Source organism: Trachymyrmex septentrionalis, unplaced genomic scaffold (assembly GCF_001594115.1).
Source record: "Trachymyrmex septentrionalis isolate Tsep2-gDNA-1 unplaced genomic scaffold, Tsep1.0 scaffold134, whole genome shotgun sequence".
Taxonomy (NCBI): domain Eukaryota; kingdom Metazoa; phylum Arthropoda; class Insecta; order Hymenoptera; family Formicidae; genus Trachymyrmex; species Trachymyrmex septentrionalis.
The window spans coordinates 100,256-122,328 of NW_017304482.1; the positions used below are offsets into that span (position 1 = coordinate 100,256).

At 37.8% G+C, this 22,073-nt stretch overlaps 4 protein-coding genes across 5 annotated transcripts in view; 3 read left to right on the forward strand and 1 right to left on the reverse strand.

Moving 5' to 3' along the window:
• The window catches only part of LOC108757204 (short stature homeobox protein 2-like), an 11,546-nt gene extending 3,702 nt beyond the window's left edge, over nt 1–7,844 (forward strand). Inside the window, exons 4-6 of the mRNA XM_018501620.1 lie at nt 6,125–6,358; nt 7,030–7,468; nt 7,789–7,844. Of these exons, the coding sequence (XP_018357122.1) occupies nt 6,125–6,358; nt 7,030–7,397 (602 nt within the window). The 3' untranslated portion in view covers nt 7,398–7,468; nt 7,789–7,844. The remainder of the gene's footprint in view (nt 1–6,124; nt 6,359–7,029; nt 7,469–7,788) is intronic.
• A 14-nt stretch (nt 7,845–7,858) lies between these two features.
• Nucleotides 7,859–10,629, forward strand: LOC108757175. Its single transcript, XM_018501586.1, has 3 exons — nt 7,859–8,249; nt 8,343–8,628; nt 10,452–10,629. The coding sequence occupies exons 1-3, from the start codon at nt 8,183–8,185 to the stop codon at nt 10,627–10,629; spliced, it is 531 nt and encodes a 176-aa protein (XP_018357088.1). The 5' UTR covers nt 7,859–8,182.
• Nucleotides 10,630–19,377: 8,748 nt separating this feature from the next.
• LOC108757211 (transportin-1) overlaps nt 19,378–22,073 on the reverse strand; it is an 8,652-nt gene continuing 5,956 nt past the window's right edge. Inside the window, exons 12-15 of one of the 2 annotated variants that reach the window (XM_018501629.1) lie at nt 21,305–21,380; nt 19,837–20,011; nt 19,635–19,761; nt 19,378–19,522 (exon numbers count right to left, since the gene is read on the reverse strand). In XM_018501629.1, the coding sequence (XP_018357131.1) occupies nt 19,654–19,761; nt 19,837–20,011; nt 21,305–21,380 (359 nt within the window). In that variant the 3' untranslated portion in view covers nt 19,378–19,522; nt 19,635–19,653. The remainder of the gene's footprint in view (nt 19,523–19,634; nt 19,762–19,836; nt 20,012–21,304; nt 21,381–22,073) is intronic. The other variant, XM_018501627.1, reaches the window with a different exon arrangement.
• Nucleotides 21,501–22,073, forward strand: part of LOC108757215 (protein farnesyltransferase subunit beta) — a 20,097-nt gene continuing 19,524 nt past the window's right edge. Inside the window, exon 1 of the mRNA XM_018501647.1 lies at nt 21,501–21,514. The gene's annotated coding sequence lies outside the window, so the exon portion shown is untranslated. The remainder of the gene's footprint in view (nt 21,515–22,073) is intronic.

Here is a 22,073-nt window from a genome sequence, read left to right on the forward strand (position 1 = left end):
AGGGGGGGAGGGGAGCGACGAGAAGCGGCGGTGGCTGGTGCTGCTGCTGCACCAGCAGCTCGCCTATCTCTCGAGGCCCCATAACTTTTTCCGATTAAGCGCAAATCAAAAAGCAATCTACCCGGCCGGCAGCCATCGCGGCCGCGAAAGTAAAACCGTAAATATTCGCCCAGGAGCCCCCTCCGGCCGGGGGACATCCGGTGTACCGGAAAAGGCGTAAAGCAATAAATATTAATGCACCTTGCGGGCGCTGATCGCCTCCGTACGATCCTCTTACTCTACATTAATTAAATCGTCGTATAGATCATATACGTTCAACGTGCAGAGATTAAATTGAAGTCACTTTTAGTAACAATTGATATTTATTACAGTACTGTTAACTGTAGGTGATCATTTTTAATGGTTTCAAAATTTGGTAAATTTAGATTGATGAAGATGGGGAAAATGCAGCGAGATTTTCCAATCTGGATAAAGCTCGTTAGAGTTCATGTCTGTGCGTTTACTTCATTCACTGATGTCGACTGATGCGAGTAGATAAAAAAATATGAGGTTTCACAAAATTATAATAATATTGGATAATTGAGCATTAAGTATAACTATATGGAATTTATCAGTTTGTGCATTCATTATGATTTCTTTCTAGTACTGATGGAATATTTCTAGTTGATGTGAAACATCATGTGAAGGCTTCATGAATACTTGCTCAAGTTCTATAGATGATACCATCAGCCTTGCAGCTTTTCAAAAACGAGCACTTCCAGTGATACGATACTCCAAAGCACATTTCGCTTCTCCTGACGATTTAGCGTGGCGTGCGCACCCATCGGTCTTCAGTCGCGCGTGTTTTTCCACGATTTGCTGTAAGTGTTGGTGCTTTGACCGCTGGTCAAAGGCTCGTGCACTCGTACGTATATTTATGGTACTTGGGGCGCGAGTTTCCTAAAGTATGATAGCGGAGGGTGTACAGCCGCTACTTTAAGAAAAATGAGAAAGTGAAAGAGCTCCCTTCATATTTACGTTCGAACTTCTCGCCGGACTGGCGATAAGTCGCGATACAAAAATGATAAATTGTAGCTTTCGACAAATATTCACGCAAGTAAAATGGCGAAAGTATCAAAATAAAGACATTTATTTGGAAAAACGATACACATGCACTCTCGGCTGCGGTTAAATATTTAAGTTTAATGAAGTCTAGATAAAATCGTTAAAAAGAAAAAAATTTCTTTTTTTCTTTTTAGACAGTGAAATGGTGTCCGTGATTATCCTGAGATTCGGAAAGAATTATGTGACAAAGGGTTAAACGTCTAACCGTAGAAGGGTACAACCGGCACTTTGCTTCATTCAAGCAATAAGTGATTGCATGTCTTAAGCTCCCCTTGCTTCTTGCGTATTTATGGGACCGTGTGCCATATGTAGCGACTGTGTGGGATACGACGACGCTTTTATACGTCTAATGGCCGTGATATCTCGACTCGTTTTGGAGGGAGAAAAATAGTATAGCTAAGGTGGTCGGTCCGGGGGTAGCTCTTCGGGGGTGGCTTAACTGGATCAGGCCAAGAGGGCAGCGCTCTTAGTAATTGAATTAGTGACCCCTCGCGTCCAAGTGTGATTGCTTTGGGTTTTCCAGTAGCAGGGTTCGGTTATCTGCTCCCCCGTTCGTCCCGCAGAATCCCTCTCGCCGTCTCGATCTCTACGAAGTATCGGATAACGTTCAGCAACTACGATTTTGCACCTCGGATCGAGACGTTTGGGATATACTCAGGTAGTTTCGCCAAGGGGATTTAGAGAAACGTGTTATAGGACTTGGAAAATAATATGGAATCCCAGAATTTCAATTGTCTCTCGCGACGTTAATGATCAGTACGTTTTAGTATTGTGACAGCCTCTCGTCTCATTTTTTTCTTTCCATCTAATTTTATTAGAAGGAAAAAGTGAGTTGACTCTAAAATATTTTAACAAACTTATTTCATTCGCGTGAATGATATTTCGAGGAGAGGCCCCTATTATGAGATACTGAGTTCATTTTGGATAAATGCTAGAAGTCTATGGGCAGAATTAAAAAAAATAATAGGTCATTTTGAAGGGAATTTAATAAGCTTTAAGATAACGTTAGATAAAATTTAATTCAAATTCCATTTTTTTTTTAAATTAAAGAAACGTAAAAAGTGAGCAAATCACAAAATCAAAAAATTGTGCTCCTAATATGAGATGTAGTAAAAGAGAGAATAGTAAAATGCAAAGTATATCAGTTATTGCAATTAAAAAACTTTATTTCATGTTTCTAAAATGCAAACAAACAGCAAGCGTGCGTGGAAAATGAATATGAGATTATATCCAGAACTCGTCTTCAGGTAGTCGGAATCAAGCATCGCAGAAATAGGCATTCGATGTTCATTCCGGTTGAGCTTTTTATTATTGTATAATAAATATATTATATATTATATATTATTGTATATTATATATTATTGTATAACTTACTCTTTAGCAACGATTTTCACTAACATAGGAGCATGGGTTATTTCATATTAGAAATACCCTAGATATCTCATATTATTATACAATTTCCACGCCTTGTGATTTTACGTTTCATCAAATCTAACTTCTATAATTAAACAATTCAAATATCTCAAATAGTATTTTTCTATTAGTACGCGACCTTACTCTAAGAATTTATTGCCAAATATTTATTTACTATAAACAAGATTTAAAAGCTTATCTCAATGAAACTTGAAGGCATCCAAATTCTAAAATCTTTTTTTACAATGACTACAGGCATGATCTAATAATGAATTTTCTACTAAATAGTTTTCTATCCAAGAGCAATAAATTTATGATGGAACCAATAAATAGCGTTTATTAGTTTAGCAGAAACGCTATCTCATATTAGGCGTCTATTTCATAATATAAGGGAGCTTTCCTCTAATAGTAAACGCAGAAAGACTTGCGAGAATTGCATAATTTATTAAATTACAACAAATAGATGATAAAAACAAAATTATAAGAGTAATTATTGTGGCACTAATTCATCGTTCTCGTTTCAGGAAGTAAGTGCTTATGAAAAATAAGAAGGCTAACTGTAAATTCGAAACGTTGCCGATTCTCGCCCCTGGTATCTACGGGAATAAACGGCTGGCACGTTCGAGTTAATGACTGCGACAACGCGCGTATGTGTTGCGCCATGGGTTATGCTAACAATGCGCGGACGAGGGGCGTCGAAAACCGCGCGAGTTATTTTAGCGAGCAGGAGGGAGGTGGTTTTAAACCACCGCTGTACATATGGATGCGGGCCGCACACCCTGCCTAGGGCTCAGATTGGATTACGCGGATATGCGCTAATTGATTAAAGCGCCGTATGCCGTACGCAATGCCGCATGGCGATCGCGCCGGCGTGCAAACGCACGTAGACTGCAGATAGCGGGTCTCGTTTTTTGCCTCCGTTTCCGGATAAATCGCACGGTCGTTCTATTACCCGGTGGAAAGCGACACCGCAGAATATTCCACGATAAAAACGCAATTTACCGGCTCCTCGACTCTCATTTGCGTTTCATACATTTTCCCTCATTAGCGAAAGAAATTCAAATATAGTAATTTATTATATTTGAGTTTCTTTCGCTAATAATAAATTATTATATTTGAATTTCTTTCGCTAATGAAGGGAACAAAAATATTAGATTATTATTAATGATCTGATTCTTAAAATGTTCTTAACTCTGTAGGCATGATTAACATAATATTAGGTTGGGAAAGGTTTCTTCGTATTTTGAAACATTTTTTTGCAAGTTTTTCATTCTCTTGCGAAATTTTCGTTACAATTATATCATTCGCTACAGCAAAGTTTCAGCTTTAATAATCTATTTTTTAAATTGCGGTATGATGATTTTTATCGGATTTTATGAGCAATCGAAGTCAGAATGCTTCTTTACTTAACTCGCGAATAACTCAGGAACAAAAAATCATAGGAACATTAAACAAACAAAAAAAAAAATGATTTTGTAGGGAAAGCTTCAAGCTTTCACGATAGATAATTAAAAATTTTTGTAAATTTTTTTTTAGACACGTGAGAGACTTTCAAAATGAAAAGAAAATTTTTCATCTTTTTCAGCTCGTAGTTTTTTAAATGTAAAAACTATCAAACTCACAGAAACTCAAAAAATATAGTAACCTTTCGAAAGTAGAGATTTCAAGCTTTAAAACCCTTTTTTTAAATTTAAATTTCGTTCATTTTTGACGAAGATATACAATTTTGAATTAAAAAATACGAAGAAACTTTTTCCCCAACCCAATATATAAATGATTAAGAACTATAGAATAGTAATCTTATTAAATAATAAGATTACTATTCTGAAAGAAATTTGCAGATCACTTCTTGCTAATTAATTTTATTTTTATTATTAATAAATTTTGATACAATATATTTTTTTTTTAGCTTATAATTCTTAATTTTGCGAAAATCGTTAATATTATGAAAGTGTAAATGTCACGAAAAAAAAAAAAGAAAGAGATAATTATCTTGAAGGATGAACGAAAAGATGCTCCGAAGCGAAAAACTTTCTTGGCGCGTCGTATAGAGCGGCCACAAGCATCGCCGCGAGTTAGAGAGACGCTCGGATAATTAACGGCTATACGATTTAATTAATGGTCGCTTAATGTAAAGTAACTACGGTACTACGGCTTTTCGAGGTGTTGCCGACGAGAAGGAGGCGCGGAAACTCGAAAGGGGCTCATGACGAGGAAGAGTGGGAGGGACAGAGGTGGATTAAGTGTCTCGCGTAAGAGCCCTTGACGAAGGGGATGTGATTTATATAATTTAGCAAAGTGGTGAGCTACGCAAGTCTTATACCGGATCGTTAGTCATCCCTACTCTCTCCTCTAGACGAGGGAGGGCAAACTCGTACCATCTCACCTTAATCACCCTCCTCCCTCGCCTTTCTGCATCTGTCCGATGGAATCTTCCGCGTGAAGATGCGTCCTCGATGCGATCCCGCAATCTGTGCACAAGCTTAACACAGCGGTTATACACATCGATACACACTGAGTTACGCGGACTGGATTATGCTTACTTTTACAGTTCCTCGACATGTTGAGAGGGTATAACTGTCGAGGGTTTTCCCACTCGCGCGGGATACGCTTGTCTAATGTCATCTAATTAGAGATGTCGGTATCTCGATTTGAATAAGATTCTCATAAGGTGGCGAGATATATGTTGATAGCACCCAGACTGGAAGAAATGGCCCGTGAACGATTCACGAAGATCAATTCGGTAGCATCGGTCGCTCAGGCTTGGTCGTTCTGGCTCGCGGCGCACATTTGTCCCTGTGAATTAATCATCGCGCGACGAAAACTTCCCTGTTACTCGCTGCATCTCTGGCGATGATTCACAGCGTTCAGGTTTCTGTTTTGTCGAAAGCATTCCTTAAGGAGGTTCTCGCGTTTGATGAAATATAAAACAAGTCTATAATATATATGTAATACAAAAGTTAATAATATCAATAATATCTAGGAAAAAATTTCATTGACTTTTACCGTACTATTTTGAAGATATTTAATTTTAAATTTATCGAATTTTACATTATCACAAGTTGAAGATATAATTTTATTCTGCAGTTATTCTCTTTTAAATTGAGACACTTGCGTGTAAGACGGCAATTTAAAAATCGTTATAATTATAAAGTAAACACTTAAGTTTGTCCTCGTAAAGTTTCATTTAAACTAATTGTATAGTTTACAAGAAATTTATATTCTTCAATGAAAAAAGTTAGAATGTATATCAAACGGATACGTCAAATGAGCATCTTACAACTTTTATTTTGTCATTTTGAAAATATTTAGCAACATATAAAATTAACAATAATTATGTATAATGGCATAAGATATCGTTAGTAATCTTATTATTCCATTATTTTAATTGTTTAATGTATTATTATGAATAAACTCTATTGACTAAGAAAGCGCGAGGACCTCCTTAACAGTGACAGAAAATTCATCTTTTCATCCCGCGTTGTAGTGATATATATTATATATACTTATTATAATAAAACAAATACATATTCGAGAAACGTATAATTATTTTTTAATGTTTTTGTCTAACGCTTTTCCATTTGCTCGAGCAATAATTAATTTGTAGGATCCAGTTGTCGGAGCAACGGAAGCGGCAACGGCAAGCAGAGGAGATCACGGACGAACTTCACCATTGAACAATTGGCCGAGCTCGAGAGGCTCTTTGATGAGACGCATTATCCGGACGCGTTTATGAGGGAGGAGCTGAGCCAGCGGCTCGGTCTCAGTGAAGCGCGAGTACAAGTCTGGTTCCAGAATCGACGTGCCAAGTGTCGTAAACACGAAAGCCAGTTACACAAAGGTAACGTTGCCGCAAACGGAACTCTACAGTGGATATAACACGCTTAATTCTTCCTAGATATAATGTATGTGTATTTTTCCCTTGTCTTTAAGTTATAAATAATTATAGACTTTTTATTTGTAAAAGTCTAGATCAGAAATATTTTGTCATTAAAAGTGTAAAATGTATGAAAAACTTGTATTACATTAATTAAGAGTAATCTATTTCTTTGTAAAATTTACATATCAATCATCAGAGTTGTTAAAAGTTATTCTCTCGTTACTGTGTCATTACTTTTTATAATAAACAATTTGATAATGACGTTGCAATTTTTTATGACTAACTAAATGCTACGATTGTACTAAAGCTGGAAAAGTCACTTTGAAAAGTAATTTATTATCATTATTACGTGTTTGAGTTACTCGCTGAAAAAACTAAAAGTAACGAGTGATAAAGTAACGAAATAGTACCTTACAAATTTCATTATTCGTTACTAGAAATTGTAACTTAATTACCATTACTGTTACTCATTAGGAAAGATAATTACGTAAAAAATAGTAACGAAAAAGGTATAACTTCGTTAGTTTTTTTATATAACTTATACAACCCTGTCAATAGTGGTACTACATCAATAGCGATAGTATTCTAGGATTAATGTTCGAGCTGGTAGCTCTAATTAAATTTTTTTACAGGCGTCGCCGGGAGTATGGTGCTGGCACCGCGCAGTCCGCCGACGACGTTGGAGCCGTGTCGAGTTGCACCTTACCTGCCAGCCCTCAGGTTACATCCACCGCCGATGCAGGGAACTACAAATGTCACAGTAGGATCAGCTTTTGATCCAGCGGTGCTGCACTACGCGGCAGCTGGGGGCCTCTTCTGTCTGCCACCACCACCGCCACCGCCACCCCCGGCACCGTCGGCTGGCCATCCTCCTCATCCGCTGAGCCTGGCGGCGTCGTTGGCCGCTGCGGCAGCTCGCTCGAAGAACAGCAGCATCGCAGACCTTAGGCTGAAAGCGAGACGGCACCAGGAGGCCTTAGGGCTCGATAGGCCCGCGTAAGGTTCGCGGTGTGGTACGTCTTGGACGAAGAGGGACTCGACGGGGATGAAGAAGTGCGAGTTGTCGTGACGGTGAGTGTACTCAGGTTCGAAGAACATCTGTATTTTCATCGAAATGTAACTTAGAGCAATGCGAAAGAAAGATTGATAGTAGACCGATCATGGTGATTTCAATTTTCGATACCATAGGAAAGATACATTATCTTATGTATCACAGTAATTCACTCATTGTCGTTGTTTAAAATTCTATATAATTTAGACCTGTATTTTTTCTAAATGAAAACTTTAATTCAAATTTACGAAATTTTAATTATTTCTTTTTTTTTCTTTTTATTGTACATTATTTTGAGAGTAAAAACGTTGCAGTTATTTGTACACGATTAAAATTACAGGTTGCACGTGTCGTTGTTTTGTGCAGAAACTTGCTCGCGTATAGAATATAAAAGCGAAACACGTGCATCTCTTCATCCGCGACGTGCCGAAGAGTCTGAGAAGTACAAAGGATACTCAATGTGTATAAAGTAAATTGCGGAAGGACGACGGGAAAACGTGTAACATATATAATGTATACAGAATCGGGAGTATCTCGCTTGTATCTCGATTAGCGTATTCTGTGTCGAAGAACTGTGATGTAAAACCGCGAAGTTTAATCAGCAACGATTAAGAAGGCGACACATTAATGTAAAGTTTATCGTCACCAATTCTTGAACCAGTTCTCATCTCAAGTTAGCGGGCATTCGTTCGGAGCGGAAGTTATCGTAACTTTGTGTATGCTCATACGAAGACATGTTTAAACGGAACGTTTGTCGAAATGTCATATTTGTCAACGTAGGAATTCAGAAAATGTGTCAAGGTATGTTCAGCTCTTTGATAACATTATATAAAGAAAATCGTAGAATGTTTTCGAAAATACATTTTGTTATCAAATACGAATTTTATCGATAAGGAAATTCAAGAAAACAAGACAAGCGTCGAGAGATTACTCATCAGCAGAATAAAAAGACTCTTACGTCATCTCGAAGGATAGATTTGTTATACGTTGCAAAAGCAATTTCTGAGGATGATCTATGGTGGAATTCAGAAAGTGCCAAGATTACTGACCATCCATGTAAAAGGAATCGTACGTCGTTTCCAAGAGTAGATTTCGGTCACAACATTTCTTACCAGCGATATTACTTCGCAAGGGAATACGGGAAACTCCAGGACGCGCCAGGATCGCTGACCAACCGCGGGTGAGAATTATAGATCGCCGCGTCCTGGCAGCGGCTTGCAAGACATAACTTTCGTAGATGATTCACGGGCGGGTGGACGGACGCCGGACGATTTCTCGCGTTCGTCGCCAGCGAGCGAGCGGGGGACGGCGGACAGCATCGCCGTCGGGGCGCTAATGCAATAACGCGCGGCTACGCGGATAAATCAAGCCAGGGTGAACCGCTCGAACGGTGGCTGTGCCGTGCCAGTGCCGTGCCGCGTAATCGCGTTACCCCGGTCGTCCCCGGGGCGCCGTTATAGTCCTGGAACCCCTTGCCCTCGAAAAGGGAGATGAGTTGCTCTGAAAGTTCGCACATTCCTCGAGTCCGGTAATTCGTCCGACTTATCTCCACGTAAATCGCGGGTACGCGAGTCCGGTTTCTCATCTATTCATTAGCGAGAAAATATAAGGGACTTTTACGATATCGTCTCGAATCCAAATACGCTAAGGGAAAAGGAGAATTCTCGGTATTGTTGCCGTCACACGTAGCACGGGGATATATATTAGTGTTTACCGTATCGGGATACGCGTTGCTGAAACTTATTCAACTATATCAAATATGCGATGAAACGTCTTCCAGTGCATTTTCGTGGATAAATCAGTCATGCATCTCGGAGGAGGGTTGTAATTGCGTTAACACGGATTTATTCCGGCCGTCCCCGGGGCGTCGTTATCGTCCTATCCGCGTGCGTCGATAGGTCGAAGCAACGTCGCGTGGCCGTGATTTGATTAGTGACTTTAATTAAAAAGAACGCCGGCGTACAGAAACCGCTTCAACGTATATACGACCCATATATGATGAACTTTTTACAGGCATTGTATATAAAAAAGAAAAGCCATAATTTGGTCGCTTTACGACCGCAAGATTGATTCTGCAACAGTGACTTACGGTCTCATAAACTAACATGGATTTTTTTTACGATGTAAACTTTCTAATATATAGCAGATTTTTATTGGATTAGAAATTAATTCAATTATAAGGCGATATTTAAAATATAACTCATTATGTACTGCATACATGTTAAAATTAAATATATTCAGAGACATTCTGTATAATAATTTGTTAGAAGAAATGTATGAGACTGATGTCACTTGTATTGTAAATCATCTCGCTATTGAGGAGTGAAATTGACTAAGGCAATTTGCAGGGAATGGAAAGTTACTTTTTAAAAGTAACAAGTTACAATTATTCGTTAGTAGAAAAAAGGAACAAGTTATAGTTAGTAGTTATGATTTTTAAAAGTAACTCGTTGAGAAAGCTTTTCGATACTTTTCCGTTACTTTTTTAGAATCAACGACCAGTTACAGATCGATGATCTAAAGACTTTCTAGTCTCAAGTACTATGAATGGCTTGTGTCCAAAATAACGATAAAAGTAACTGTAAAATTCGTTACCGTTACCAAAAAAAATCTAACTACCGTTACAGTTATGGTATAAAGAAAAATAACTTGTAACTGTAACTTCGTTACAAGTTACTTCCATTCTCTAGCGATTTATTTTTACATATAAAAAGGTCATTAATCGATAAACACGCCGATTAAGCTCGTGTAATTAATTTAGCGATATATGTTAAATTGTCATCTATTGCTCTATCCCTGTAACGAAAATGTACCCTTTTTTTCCTGTCAGTTTTCATAAAATAATCAGCAAAAATCTTCACCATGTTAGAAAGGACGCGTATTATATCTGATTTTTACATTTTAGTTAAGTTTTAACTATATAAGTCTTATCGAAAACATTTTGATATTAGAAGATTTATAATTTTAATAATTTTTCTTATTTAAATATATTTAATTTTTTAGGTTTTCAAAGTACTTTATGCGGAACAATATAGAGAAGAATCTAATCGAGTTATTATTATCATCGATGATCACTGACATTGCCATTATAGCAACAAATGAAAATAGTAAGAATAATTTGGAGCAATTACATTCGCATAACGATAAAAATAATGGCGCTCCCCACCTCATTTACAGATAGGGAGATAATAATAAAAGCACAAGGCCAGGGCCAAGGGCTGTATTCGCCCTTCCACCTCCGGTGACGCTTTCCGAAATAAAATAAAACCCTCCCTAAAATAATTCGGAGGGCGCCGAGGGATGCTCCTCTCTCTTTTCCCTTCGCTCATTTTAATCCGAGTTTTAAGAAGTTTTTCCTATTGCTCGTAAATTGGCCGTCGTTTGTCTGGCTGAGGTCACGTGGGGCCAGCAAGGGGTGGAAACCACCCCCGGGGTATTCTCCCCACTACATAGCGAGATCCTGTTGTTCGCACATTGCGCATTCGTAGCGCGCGAGTGGGGGACGGAAACTCGTAACTGCGATATAATGTCCCGCGAAAACCAGCTACCATCATCAATTATCTCCGCCCTCTTGTCCCCTCAAAAGGGATGAAACAGGGAATAATCGAGAAACGCGCGGGGCCGACTCGTCGAGATTTCTTGAGATCGTTGCACAAAATCGGAGACGTAAAAATTATAACGACAATAGTATTATTTAAAAAAGTAAGTAATAAAGATGATCTAAAAAAATTTCTCAAAGATCGAGATTAAACAATTTTTAATGCTCCTTTTTGAATCGAAAAACTTTCACAATATAGTAATTCATTTACTTAAAACATGAATTATCTCTTTCATGTAATAAATATTCTTCACGATTAAAATCAGGATTGTATAAGTTACATAAAAAAGTAACGAAGTTACTTTTTCCGTTACTTTTTTATTGAACGTAATTACCTTTTTTAGTGAGTAACAGTAACGGTAATTAAGTTATAATTTCCAGTAACGAGTAACGAAATTTTTAAGTTACTATTTCATTACTATTTCGTTACTCGTTACTAGTTTCTTTTAATAAATAACGCGTAATGACAAGTTATTCTTTTAAGTAATTTTTCCAACTTTAGCACAACCTTAACGACTAATTTGTTAGCATTACCATCATAAAAAATTGCAACATCATTGTCAAATTGTCTACTATGAAAAGTAACGAGAAAGTAACTTTTAACAACCCTGATGAAAATTTTCTTCAAACGGAACTTCATTACATATTTTTAAATATTAAATTACTTTTTATTGTTTAGCTCGAAGAGTATCGCCAGGAAATTGATTAGCGCTTGGCCGTCGGTGAAAAATTCGCGGCAACAGATCAATCCTGCAATTCCGACGGCGTGATCGAGGGGACGGGCGGGACGGATGCTGCGCGAGATTTGGAAATAATTCAGCCCCGCGCACTGACTGGCGGGCCAAGGGGCTGCTTGCTCTTCCGACCCCCGCGTGCCTTAATCTAATCCAAGGATAATCTAAAATTCATGACACACATAACTGCCAGGCGATGATATATCTGGCGGGGGTGTAAAGGCAACGTCTTCTCCGTTCCGCCGTCGTTCTACCCCTCGCCGCACCCTCCTTACCGTTCTTGTAGCTTGCAGTTTGGCGGGCAACCCAACAGCAATCACTGGCATTATTATTTAATGCGACGCGCGTGGCGGCGTATACATCGACCAGCTACCTTATAAATCGCGATATCGTAGTCCCTGCTAGATGCTGTTTATCTCGCGAGAGGAATTACCAGTTCGATCGGCGCCAGTTGATCCTTCTTCTCTTAACATCCCGAAACACGTTGAGTTTAACGGACCGCGTAACAACTGATTGCACATCAGGATGCCGTTTACATTTCTTTCGAAAGAGATTATACTGTCTGGATACAGTGGAATTTTTATTCGAAGAATATCATATAGATTAAAAACGTAATTTGGAAGATCCAGCTTTACAGCGACATTACAAAGATCGTGGAGTTATTTTATCCTATAAGGTAATCAAGTCTCGCTTGCGTTTCAAATTTATTCAATGACCAATGAATTCCCCGTTTTATTTCTCGTTATGTGAAATAATCCTAATCGTTCTTTCCAGACGTTTTGCAAAATGATCGAAAGACCAATCCTAAACGTATCATCCACTTATACGCTAAGAACTTCATCGTTCCTATTGAATTAATCGACTTGCGTACGACCAGCCACGTACCCTTACCGATACCACGAGCGTCGTTCAAGCCCCGATGGAAGCCGATAATCCGGGGAATGCAATTCGCGCCTTTACGACAGGGTGAGATGCACGCAAATGGACCGAGGGTGGTCACGCGCCGGCGATAAGAAAAGAGAAGAGCGATAAAGTAGAAAGAGGAAGAGCGAAAGAGTGGAGGAAACGAGGAGCTAAACGTGAGTTTCCGCCCCTCCAGGCAGATCCGATGCGGAATCAATTCGCGTAATAGTTCTGAGGGGGGGGGGAGGGGGGTAGAGGATGGCTCGCGAGGGTGGGAGGAGGGCTAAATCGACTGATGGTCGTAGGGGGTGGGTTTAAGCGAGAGCTCGGATACGGGCCATTACCACACCTGTCCCTCAACTTCGACTTCGCGAGAGGAAGAGAGGCGAGCCCGAAGCTCTAATGAAGAGAAGCAATCACTTAAGCCGCTCCGCCATATACCCGGTGAGCCATACAGGATACGATACGGTTTTATTTGCGTTGCTCCGCACCGATACGCTTTTACGGCTCACTCGAGGGAATGCTCGACGGGAACGCGAGCGAATAGGACACAGAACGTGTCCTACGTTCGCTGATCCAAATCGCTCCTCTGGGACAGACCCGATCATTTGTAACGCGAGATCGTTATCTCCTCGATAGCACCCGAACCAGAAAGAACGTTGGAACGTTGGAACTGGAGATCGTCTCCCATTCTCTTTACGATAATGATATTGCTATGATAGCGAAGTGAAAACGTACAAGTGAAAAACAGGAAGGCCGTAATTGTACCGTAAAGAAATCAAGTTTAACAATTGATTTTGAAAGATAATGGCAAACTCGTTAAACAGTTTCAATTACTATTTAATATAAATACTGATTATTAGTTCTTACCTCGTTTACGTTTGCAAAATCATGTCGCTCGCATCATAGATGAGAATTCTGCGAAGAAATTATATATAACCGTCGTATGACTAATGAAAAAAAGAAAAAAAAAAAACAATGTGTGTACTCGAATAAGAAATGACAGAAAATAATTACAAAATAATTCCAGATGAATAATGTAGGTGTTATCAGTTTAAAAGAAAGAAATAGTTACAAAGATACATATATAACATAACCGACATCGAAATAAATCTAGGATAGATCTTTATCATAAGAAGACTTGCAAAGACTTGGTGCTCGGTACTTCGTCAAGATTTATTTCGAATGAAATGGTCACGTAGCGTCACAGAGAACCAAGACAACGAGCGCAATATAGAGCGAGAATTGAAGCCGGTATAATTTCAATGTTCTTAATGTTTGATGCTATAGACACAAACTTGACACAAGCTCAACATAAGTCATTGAAAGGAATAAAAAAAAAATTTCGATACAATTTCCTTTCGCAATTATAATCGGGCGTAATATATAGTTTTTTTTAGATTGTTTCTTTGCAGAAACATAACTTTCACTCTATAACAATCTAGTTTACTTCACTAATTATTATAATATCCTTACTAATATTACTACGATTTGCAATATTACTATACATAATTACTTACAATCCTAAATTAGCTAGAGAGAGAGAGACTTTACAATAAGTATTTTCAAAAAATTGACTTACATCATTGTCATTACATCCACGGAGATCAGTTTCGCGCATCTATAGCATGGAAATCTAAAGTCAGCGAAGTTCTACCGGTTTCAATCCCGGATATGAACTATGATTTAAACGCGTGCATACGTATATTATGTCACAACAGCATGCGACTCGGACAATTAACGGAAGAAGCTCGGCGGCAGGAAGCATTGAAGTGTTCGCGTAAACACGTTATAACAAGCGACTGAACCTTACTTCTACAACCTTTGCTCCTCGTCAATGTTCTATCGTCCGAGTAGATAGATTCACGATACTCGAGTTGAATACTTGCACGCGCTTATGTGACGCTTTATAAAGTGTAAAGTCGTCCGGCTCGACTACAAGTTCGCGCTCGAAGAGAAAAATTATTCGTAATTAGATGAAAAATTGCCGAGGCTATAAAATACAATTATCGAGTGTGTACATTCACCCTTAGATGATGAATTTACAGTGCGACTGCCATGTCGATTTAAAACGAATATGATGTTCGATTTAATTGCGCATAAGATATTTCCAGTCAAGTTTTAAAAATAAAACTTTTTTTTTTTCAGTCCCTTTTTGTAAGAAAAATTACTTGGTCATTAATTTTAATTCACAGAATTTTCATGTAAATTTGTAATTTTAATTGTTTGGAAAGAAACAAATTAAAATTACAATTTCGAATACAATTACATTTTTTTTTTTTTCTCAAGAAGAATCAAGGACCGTTCTAGTATATCTTATTCGCAGCTAATCCGTCTATCACACACACTTTATGTTTTTAAGTCAAGAGTTATATAAAGTACATGTACGAAATTGTTTTCATCGCTCTTCCGAGATGGGCAGCACCCTTTCGTTGCACCTTGACAGGCGTAAATGTATCACTGTGTAGGAAAGCAGAAAAATGTAGTCTCGTGTTCTTTTCTGTGCGAAACTTACATGCGACGTTACTACTGAGCACTAGGAGAGATTATCCTTAAGTACTAGGCAGTCAAGGTAATATGCAACAATAAAAAAGAACACCGTGTATGTATAATCTATTATCGAGTGATAGACACTGGACAGAGGAATTCGCCGGCGCTTGCGAGAGAAAACAGCAAAGTAAAAGCAAACTACGGCAGATCGACCTGCATTTTGGCAGAACCGTCCTTTCCGTGGCCGCAAGGATAGGATAATCAGGTACTAGGAACAGCCCCATACAGAGTCCCGGTCCTTTGAGAAAGGAAAGACGCGATCGATCGACATTTGATATCGAGAATCTCTGTCGGAAAAAACTTTTTTCTTTTTTTACTTCCGCAGAAATCTCGTTTCAATTCATCGCATATTTCTCGATCGAAATGAGCGAGTATGTATATAACTATACACATCTATAATATAGAATTTCTTTCACAATACCAAGTGCGATAATAATGATTGTAAAGTCTAAGTCTAAGTCATATTAATAATCCCGCATTGCTCGGTGTCTGTACCCCGATTATTACGTTTTACGAGGAGAATGTCCGCACTTGTGTCTGAGCATACTTAAGTATACTAATATACATCCTAAGTATATCGAAGATACCTTGGCTACTGAATAAAAAGCATTACGACCACCTAAGACCGAAACAGCTACGATGTAATGATTGTTAGGAGTAATGATTGATAGTCCCAAAGGACGGGAATCTCCGCTCCGAACGCTGCCCACACGAGGATTCATTACGATTAAATATAATACACACCGTATATATAGATATATATATTAATTACAATAATTATAGTATTAAGAATTATGTTAATAGTTATTTAACCATGTGTATGGCTCAGTCTATTAAGCTAGTCTCATGCAACAACAACAATAAAGATACAACAATATATTTACTTGTGAGTTTATCGAGTTTCGATTCATATCGCTTATTACTCTTTGTTCTAATTTACTCGTAGATTCTTCCCTTTTTTTTTTTTTTTACTTTTTTCCCCACCATTTTTCTTTGCCTGCGATCACCCTGTTACTACATGTACCCCACACATACGTCTTTGCACTCAATTTTGTTCACTGACGATAAAAAAGATTGGAAATTTCAGATATCAATCGGCATTAATCACTTTTTTTCAGTCCTCTATCATTGCAATATTTAATATAATAATTATGTATAAATAGACGTCTCACTGTTACTTTATAATCGTTTATAAATTTATTACTTCGATCTTATCGTGACTGTGGGAGCTTTTCGAGCGTATAATATGTAATCGCGAGCCACATGATCTCTCGACGGGAGATGGGAACGTATCGATATGAATGTATCAGCCGCGAGTGTACTTGAAACTATACCAAGTTGAAAAGGAGACAACGTATTTACAACCACAGGAGGACACGCGTATATAACTCTAGATAATATACTCTAGATTCTATTGCGATGCGAAATTTCAGCGGATCCGTGATGGGCGGTAGCGGATATTTATCTTTTATCACCGAAATCGGCCGTTCTAGCTTAGGAACTATCGAGGAGTGAACAATGTAACTTGTGTGTAAAAAATCGTCTCGTTAGCCATTATTGAATTCTTAAATGTAACTCGGCGAGAAGTGACATGATAACAACGTCGATTTTTATATGCATTATTTACACATACGTACATATACATGTATACGCGGTAAGAAAAGGATTAAAAACACGTGGCTGTGAATTTTCGTTTAAACCCCACGTCGAGCGGTATGTGGCCCGGGTTCTGTTAACATTTTCTCTCTCTCTCTCTCTCTCTCTCTTTCCAAGCTCTTAAGTAATTATAAAAAACAGTAATATCACAAAAATTGCGCAGGCAGGGCAAGGAGAGGGGCCAAAGTTTTGGGATAAAATTATGACAATATACATATGCGATATCTATATTGCCAAGTTGACGAACGAGTGTGGATCGAGTCAAGGAGCGGTCACGGAAAATTTGTCTGTCCGTTGCGTGCGATCCCTTTCCTCTCATGGAAAAGAAAGAGGCTTGCACGGCGCAATCTGTCGCGTATGCCGTAAAAACGCGACAGAACGATGCAGAATTATCCTTATTTGACGAGCGACGATGAAGGAATTTACCTTCATCGTCGCGTCGTACTCGACAATACGTCGATTTTTCAGTTCTTCGATTTTCGAAGAATATCTACTTCCTTCTTTCCTTATCTTACAACTATAAAGAATGAAGTTTTAATGTGATCCTTCTTTTTGAAAATATCCGTCTCGCCTGCGCTAGTTCGGTTCCTGCCAGTCGTTTAATCTTTTATTGATAGACTTCAAAGTTTGATTGACAATAGCGACTTAACGATGGTCAGTATTTTCTTTTTTTTTCCCCAAGTTGTGCCGTTTCTTCCGTTCACCTTTCTCCTCTCTCATTTGGTCTCGATGCGTGTGCGAGAAGGTGAAAAATTAAAACATAGTTCTTTCTTTCATATCTTAAAACTATTGAGAAATACCGCATTGTTGAAAAATCTCGCTCATGTTTAAGAGATGTGTACATATACTCAATTGTCAATAATACATTTTTTGTCACAAATGAATTATAGAATTTTTCTCTTTTTTTTTTAAGTAACAACCGAGATAAAACGCACATCACTTTAGATAAAAGAACTTGCTTACTTGTTTTAACTGGCCCAAACAAGTGGGACTGGAATGACAGTCTGCTCTCTTCCTTCTCTCTCTCTTTTTTTTCTTTTTTGAAAAACGATTTAAACGCAAGATTTTTTTATCCAAATGAATTATCGAGATCATTATATCGCGCTAATAAAATTAACATTGCCATAGATTTCACGTCATAGATTCGCTTGCTCTGTGAATCGCATCTGTAAATAGTTTACCTTTTAAAAAATTTCTTTGATTGATGATTTTAAACAACTCGAGAGACTTCGATAGATCGGCAAAGATTTGAAAATAATCTATTATAATGATTAACAAAAACGTCCATTCTAAAATGTATTTATCTATATTTACACTAATACTAATGTGATACTAATTTAATGTTTAACAAAAAAAAAAAAAAATCACAAAATAGTCTGTAAGTTAAAACATCGTATCATCGTTGATATACGTACGTATACATATAAAAGGATGCATACTATACATATGTATATATATATATGTATATGCACGCATACATTTGAAATATGTTTTACACATGATGACAAAAATTGTCGCGTATAACCTAATATCACAATCAGCAAGGGAGAGAATAAAATAAGCAGAAAAATTTTGGTTCGAAACGACGGAATGGCACTTTCTGCGTTTATCAACTTCATGTGTATGTTTGTTTTCTTCTCAACGTATAAAAATACAATATATATTCTCGAAAAACCCTCTGTACACTATGAAATTTCTAATAACATATTCTATCTTGTATCATATTTATTATCAAATAAGTAGTTCTACCTTGTCTCTAAAATTCTATAAACACATTCGAATAATCTCTCGCTTCCGCGTGCGCGCTTTTTCTTTCGCTCGTTCTCTCTCTCTCTCTCTCTCTCTCTCGCACTCTCTCTTTCTCTCTCTCTCTCTCTCTCTCTCACGAAGGAAAAAAGGAATAGGGGGAAAAAAGAAGAAAAGATCGATATCTAACGTACAAATTTTCGATCACAGTATTTGCGCGATCTCTATAACGTGAGATCTATGCTAAAAATTCTTACGTTCCAACTGTTCTTGCGAGTTGGTTTGCTCAATAATAATATATAATATATATATCTAATTATATTAAAGAGCTGGGGCAGAGTTGGCCATTGGCGCCAGCATTTGTCACGTTTTGACATACGCGAGAATGAAATAACACTTTCATGTACAGTGTTATCGCGGTAGCGCTAATAGAAACGCTAATGGAGCGTACAGAGCGTGTACGTCGGTACATCCGAGGTATTAAACCAGATTGCTGTTACGCGATACCTCGTTCCGCCTTTCAAAATGTTTAGTCGGTGATCCCCACAAAATTCCTCCCTCCCGCCCCGAAATAAGTCCCATCCCCGCCCACCCACGCGTTTACTTTTTCGGCCAATGCTTATCTCTTGTCGTTCTTGCCTTCTAGCTTCGACTCGTTAACACTTTTCTCTTTGTTCCCCTTCTTTGTCACCCATATTGGCTGCCAAAGCTTAAAAGACACAGCATACCTTTAATCGTTTTACCCAAAAGCACGACTGTAACATACCACGATGATACGGTAACGACAACGATGTTGATGAGAAGAGGCCGTGGTTTCACCCACCCGTTTCCCAAACGCCCCTTATTTCCCGCCCAACCCCGTTCGGCCTGCTGCGTTAAGCGGCCTTCTGGAAACAAATACGAAGTTGTAAAAGAGAATCCTAATCGATTTACTGGATATTTTTAGCAAACAATTATGTAGACAAAATATAATGTCTTTAAGAAAATCGTTTAACTTACCGCTTTTAGGCGGAGCTGTTCAAACGCCGTACATGTTATGTAACCGCTCACTGAGCTGCGGCGGAAATTGATCGGAGAATCGTTTCCAATTCTCCTCACCTACTTGATTTTTGAAAGTAAACAATATCTAAACACAAGATAAGAATCATAAGATCACGTCGAGAAAATATTGAGTTCATCAATTGACCAGCTATTGTTTTACCTTCTGGAACATCTCCTTTAAATCCTCTTTCGGCGCAGACCACGACGCCACGGCGTCACAGAAGAAGATGAAATCCGGAACAACACCGGCTGGATTGACAGTGATCATTTGACACATGCCTCTAAAGGCAGAATCCTTCTCTTCGTTATCTCTTATGCTTCGCAAAGAAGTGCACCTATTAATAAATTAATAATCGACAATCTCTTAGATATTGTTCAACTCTCTTTAAGGGGAAAATACTTCGATCAATAAAACACGCGGCACTTTACAGCATTTATTTTAAAATTATTATGTTTTACTCGAAAAACTTTTTACCAAAACGTTAACGTTATCATTAATTTTATCCTAAATGATCGAAATATTTTTCTTTACATCATAATCACAGTTAGATAGAAAGATACATATGTATATTTAGCAATATGGCTCTGGCAAAAATTGAACAACTAGCCGTTTACTTTCATTCCCACAATTCACACATAGATATTTTTTTTCAAATTGCATTCGACGGAAGACGAAACGATTGGCTTACTGTGAGGCCAGTCCAATGCGATAATTAGCACTCTTATTTCATGGCTCAAGAAATTATCATTATTAGATTGTAAATAATGTATATACAAAATTTATATATAATTTTCAAAGGTATAATTAAATCAGCACTGGTATTAATAGATAGATAAAAATTGCAAATATACTAATTATTGCAAAGATCGATCTCTGAACTGTAATTTACGATGCTAGCCTAAAACAACTTTTTATGCAATATATCATACAACTATATTGGGATATATATATGACTGGCGTCATATTTCACTTACTGTCTCATTAAGGCTGGGTTTACATTTGACATTTACAGCACGGCACATTGTATAATTAAAACAATTTGACAGAGATCGAGATGCCAAATTACCAGCATGCAGAATAAAATTTTTATAATCGAGCGAGAAAAAAAACTAGATGTAAGGTATTCGCGACCCTCCGAGTAATGTGGCAAAAGACTTGACGCGGGAGAACGCGGCGGTGACAAATAAGAGTGACAAATGTAAACCTATCCTGATTTTGATACTCGGATAAACAGGAGAGCTCGTAACAAACTTGCATGGTGGCAAAATAAAGATTAGATAATTATATCATGTAACGAATTAAAATATAAAATGTTACTGCGAATACTGCAAAAAACCATTGAGCAAGTTCATGCTGACAACTGCAGGATGGTAGCGTTTTCATTTATATTAGCATCCCAACCAGCTCGGCGGAGATCTCTGCTCTCGTTATAACGCGAGAGAAAGAGAGTAAACAATTACTTTGCAGTGTAGCTCACCATTGTGTTCTTGCGCAAGAGTTCTTAACAGCCCCTGATGCAATTACTCAGGAATCGGGAATGTAATAATGTATAATAATAAAGAGTGCTAATAAAAATAGAAGATAATATAATTAATAGAATAATAATATAATAAAGAAATTTACACACCACTGTCGAACAAACTGCTGTAACATGGGGGCGACGTCGTGGGGACACACATAACCTAGGCGACCGATCGTTATGGCTACAGTTTCATTTTCAGTTTCGGTAAGTAGACAAGTGAAGTGTAGTGAAGTGACCGGAAACACAAACAATAAGACAAACTGATAGAGAACCAACGATTAACTCAGGCGAAGAAGAATTATATATGCTCCGCTTGTAAGTTCCAATTAATAATTCTCAATTAATAATTTAGTTAATTAAGAATCAAGTGACATTAACAATTAATCGAAGACAGTGAGAACACAGGTGAAACATATGAGATACCGACAATGAAACATAGGCAATACCGTGCTATTGTAGCTGCTGAAACAATAAACAAAATTAGATAGCAGCGTGCGAGCCCGTGTGATTTTGTATAATACCGGACGGGATGTCCAAGGATGCATTCCACTTAACGAATGCAAAATTCGCGTGCATCATTTCATCCTTCTTTAACATTTGATAAACAAGGAAGATGAAATTTTGCTCGCGAGCGTTGTAAATGTTAAGTGGAACGTACCCTCCAAATGATCTCTCTCTTTCTCTCCCTCATTCTCTCTTTCTACCATATATGTATAAGAAATATATGTCAATATATAAATAAGAGAACAATAAAAAGAAATAACCAAATTTGCATTATGATTTTTTAAAGGCCAATTCAAACAATTCAATCAAAACAATATCTGGGGTTTAAAAATATATGCATGTATATAGTATATATATATATATATATATA